The sequence below is a fragment of the Corvus moneduloides genome, chromosome 1 (genome assembly GCF_009650955.1).
Source record: "Corvus moneduloides isolate bCorMon1 chromosome 1, bCorMon1.pri, whole genome shotgun sequence".
In the NCBI taxonomy this organism is placed as follows: domain Eukaryota; kingdom Metazoa; phylum Chordata; class Aves; order Passeriformes; family Corvidae; genus Corvus; species Corvus moneduloides.
This window is the reverse complement of record NC_045476.1, coordinates 144,362-148,996: the sequence shown is the minus strand read 5'-3', so window position 1 is coordinate 148,996 and position 4,635 is coordinate 144,362. Positions and strand designations below refer to the sequence as shown.

General features: G+C 48.4%; 1 protein-coding gene across 1 annotated transcript; it reads right to left on the bottom strand.

The window, feature by feature from the left end:
• Positions 1 to 2,947: 2,947 nt before the first annotated feature.
• On the bottom strand, positions 2,948 to 3,982 carry LOC116447141 (late histone H2B.L4). The gene is made up of 2 exons (XM_032115946.1): positions 3,857 to 3,982; positions 2,948 to 3,184 (listed from the first exon to the last, which is right to left on the bottom strand). Exons 1-2 carry the CDS (start codon positions 3,974 to 3,976, stop codon positions 2,948 to 2,950), a joined length of 357 nt encoding a protein of 118 aa, XP_031971837.1. The 5' UTR covers positions 3,977 to 3,982.
• Positions 3,983 to 4,635: the final 653 nt, after the last annotated feature.

Genomic DNA, 4,635 nt, shown 5'->3' with positions numbered 1-4,635 from the left:
CTCCAGGGCAGGAGGAGAACTGCAACTCCAGGCTGCTCCTCAGCATTCCCCATCCCTCAGAGAGCATGGCTGCACATCCCACAGCTGGGAGAGCTGCTGGAAAGGGGAGTAAGCTGTAGTGAACGAGTAAAAAGCAAGGAATGTTTCTCCATTGCCTCCTCAAACATAAATGTTTGAAAGTTAAAGTTTTGAACTGCATCCAACAAAAACCAGAGACTGCTTGATTTTAGAAAATGAGGCACGCTCTTGGAAGGTCATTAAAAGAGCTTGTATTTGATAGATCAGGCAACGAAGTAATAAACTTCTGATACATCAGGCAAACTTCGCCAGATACCAACAAGCAGCCAATGAAAATTAAGCGAGCAAAGATGAAGTTCTCCGCAGATCTGCTGTTGCTACGAGGTGCATGTGATATTGCCGCTTTCAACACCCTCTATAAGCAAGTGCCTAACTTGCCACAGGGGCTGCAAAATCTACAAAGTGTTGAAGTCTTTGCCTTTGCTGTCCTTCACTGTCCTGGCTGCTACTTCGAGGCCTTTCATGCCCCATTCTGCTGGCCTGGCTGCCATGGCTCTGCTGCCTCTCTGGCTTGCTTGTCAGCTCTCAGAGGGACTTCACCTGGGAAAGCCCCATCGCACCCAACACAGATCTCCCCCATTGCACTCTACAAGCCATCTCTGGACCCGTGCTGGTGGTAGCCCCTTTCCTGTGCTTTTCATAATTATTCTTGGCATTTTCCTTCTTTTCTATTTCCTTTATGAAAAAAAAGTTGAATTATCGCTTTGTATCCCAACATCTAATCTCATTTATGTTTTAATCTCACTTTCAGGTATGTTTAGAACATAACTCCTTTCCACAATTATGGATCAAGGCAAAACTTGCCTCTCTTCACCTTAAGCAGATCAGAACACAAGTGCAGACATGGCCTAGCAAGCAATAGAACAGATTCAGCAAGGAGATGAGCTGCTCACCTGCTTGATGCAAATGGAGCCTGCTCAGCATCTCACTCCTTGGCTGGACTCTCCTGCCTTCAATCCATGCATGCAGCTGAGCATCCCCGCAGCCACTCTGCCTCTAGCACCAGCCACACAGCCTCTTCCCACAGCACAGCCACCACACAGGTTAGAGAGAGGAAAAGAATTGCAACCCACACCTCTGCTCAAGTCCAGTTCTGGCTTGCAGGCCAGACACAATGAAGAGATTGCTCTTCAATGCTGTCCTACAGCCAAAAGGAAACAGGACACCCAGTTCAGCCTCTTCCCTCCCTCAGCCAGCCCCACTCTATAGCAGCAGGGATGGAGCTGAAGGCAAGACGCTCAGTGCTGCTGTCTCCTGTATTCTCCCTAGAAGCATCACATATGCCTTGTCTGGCCCATACTCTACCGAGCCAGGCTGACCCCCATCAGAGATCAGCATCTGTCACAGCTCCATAGCTCATGAGACTCAGCAGCACCTCACAAGCTTGTGAAATCCAGGACTGCCCCACTTACTGTCACCTTGGACCTTAACACAGCTCTGGTTCCTCCTGGTACTCCTACCTTGATACTGTGAAGATAAGACATTAGAACCAGGCATCCAGTCTCAGCATGAAGCTGGCAAAAGGCATTGGAGCAGGTTGTCCAGAGAAGTTATGGATGTCCCAAGCATTCAAGGCCAGGTCGGACAAGGCTTGGAGCAACCTGGTCTAGTGGAAGGTATCCCTGCCCATGGCAGGGAAGTGGAACTGGATGGGCTTTAAGGTCCCTTCCAACTGAAACTATTCTGTGATCTCCACCACTTCTCAACCCAGAACATGAGCCACATCTTTTCTTCACTCCACCACAGACCCTGAGGCAGCACCTCTGTGTAGGAGCCCAGGACAGCCCCACACATACCAAGAAGGTGCTGTGCTTACAGGGCAGCCAAGCCATCCATCACAGGGTCGTGCCTGGACACAAGACTAAGCCCTGTGGGTTGCCCAGGGTCCATGTGGACAGACAGAATGTGCTCATGCTCCCTTCAGAGCCCTGGATCCCTCCTGTAGTGAGCACCTGGGGATACAAGGAAAGGCAGCAAGGGCCAGTCATTAACACAATGGTCCAAGGCAGAACACAGGATACTCAGTCCTAGCCCAGTTGAGAGCCCTGCAAGATAAAGTTCTCTTTAAAACCACTGAAAGCAAGTAGAGATGATGGCCACATGTCTAGAAAGAAAAGAGTTTGTTTTTCTTGTTAGTGAAGCTCATTTTGCTTTGGTTCTGCCTCTCCCAGAAAAGGAGAAAGTTTTCACCAGAAGAAAAAAAACTAAACAAAAACAACAAAACCCAAACCAAACAACAGCAAGAACAAACCACAAAAACAGCTAACAAGGAAAAACTCACACTCATTCCCACAGCCCACCAGAAAAACAAAGAAAACCAAACAAAGAACAACAGCTTTGAAAATAGCTTACAAACATTAGAAAAACCCTTTACCCACTGCTAACTTCATTCTACTGACCCAGAGAGATTTAGCATTTACTCTAACCAGCATAAACTGATAACTTGGGCAGAAAGACCCACCAAAATTAGGAAGCAGTTGAAGGACAGCAGAAGAGTCAGAGGCAACAGAAGTTTTTAAGCAGTCAGGAATCTGAAAGCTATAGTAAGGAGTTTGGAGAACTTCAGAGAACCACTATGCTTCCCATAATGACCCAGCTTTCCCCAGGCACACCCTGTGGTCCCTGCTCCTAGTTGTATGTGGTGGCTTTCAAACAGCAGCTATTCTTCCAGCCCTACCAAACAATCCCCATGGCCATAGTTTAAACTGCCTCACAGTTTGTGACACAAAGATTAAACACATGATCTGGGCTTCTATGCATTTCTTTATTTAAAGGCAGACTTTTTGCTTTTTCAGTTGAGTAAGACCAAATACCAACTCCTGTAAGAGAAGCAGCAAGGCTCAGGCTGGTTTCACTGGGGTCCAGTTGGTCACTTGCCGCTGGTGTACTTGGTGACAGCCTTGGTGCCCTCAGAGACTGCGTGCTTGGCCAGCTCGCCGGGCACCAGGAGCCTGACAGCTGCCTGCACCTCACGGCTGGTGAGGGTGGCACGGTGGCTGTACTGGGCCAGGCGTGAGGCCTCCGAGGCCAGTTGCTCAAGCATATCGTTGACAAAGGAGTTCATGATGCTCATGGCCTTGGAGGAGATGGCAAGGTCTGGGTGCACCTACAAGATGGTAACCAAACACCATCTCACACACCCATCACCCTGGAAGGAGTGGGAGCCCCATTCCAGACAGGGCACTCTAACCCCAAAAACACCTGTAGTTGCCGCCCTAAGGGTTTCCAAGTCATGGGCCACTTTAAACTCAGTATAGGCTCCCATAATGCCACACAAGCTTTGGGATTACACTGGCAGAAGTCTCCTCACAATCCCCATGGAAAACATGGCTGTGAGGGGTGGAAATACTCCAGTCTCCAAGTCCTGTCTACAGACTCATGCTGACAACTGTAGCCTAGAAAACTCATGGTCACTTCCAAAAACACTCTCATCTCCCCATCAAAAATCACCAGACACCTACTCACAGGGCCAGAAGCAGCTGTTTCTGCCATACTGACTTCAGTGCAATTACTTCTTCAGGCAGAGCTGTGCACCAGAGCTCATTTTCTCTAGGAAACACTTTCTGCTCTAGATCTACCTCTACTACCCCTAGAATCCACCTCCTCAACTTCTAAGCTTCAGCTGGGGCTCTCCTGTACCCACTTACACTTTTTTTCTTTCCCCATCTCTCTAGAAACCCAGATTTTTCTCCCTTAATCTTTATAGTGTTAACATGCAAGGGGCAGAAATTACTTTATGCACAAAGCAGTTTCTAGCAGAAAAGAAACATTTACTCACCTGCTTCAGTACTTTATAGATATACACTGAAAAAGCTTCCTTTCTCTTAGGCTTCCTCTTAGATCTTTTGTCCCCAGAGGTAGCAGCATGACCCTCTTTCTTCAAAGGTTCTGAGCTCATCTTAACCTCCAACAGACCAACGAGCAAGTGCCGTGGGGCTGGTTATATAGCACGGGCAGCAGAACCTAACTTGCCTCAGGTGCAGCCCCCAAGGAGCAGGACAACTACACACTTGTGGCTGATGATACCACTTTCCACTAAATGAAGAGCAGCTGGCCTGAGAGGAGCTTGGAAGTGACAGATTCAACTAAACTTTCAGACCTGAGAAGTTTGAGTGTAACCTGGGCAAAGAGGGGCAAGGGCAGAAGCATCCAATTTACAGGAGACAGAATTACCAGAGAAGAGCCATTCCCAGGTCCAAAAGGGGTTTGGTGAAAGGAGGGATCTTGCTTTGGTGCAAGGGTGTGAATTGGAGTACTCAAGGTACTCCAGAATCAAATGGGATCACGTCTATGCTACGGAACAGGTAATGCCATCAGGGGAAACTCAGTAACTGCAGGAAGCATTGGGCCTGAGATGAAATGATGGCATCGTAAACACCCTACCAGCCATATTTCCCCTGCTACCTAGCCTGCTCTTGGGATCCCACCTGCTGCACACAACAGGGCCTGGAATGCCAGGATGGGGGGCAGTGGAGGGCTGACACCCCAAGTATGGACAGAAACCAAGATTACACTAATGAGGGTAAATGTGACACAGGAGTTAGACTTAGCCAGGAA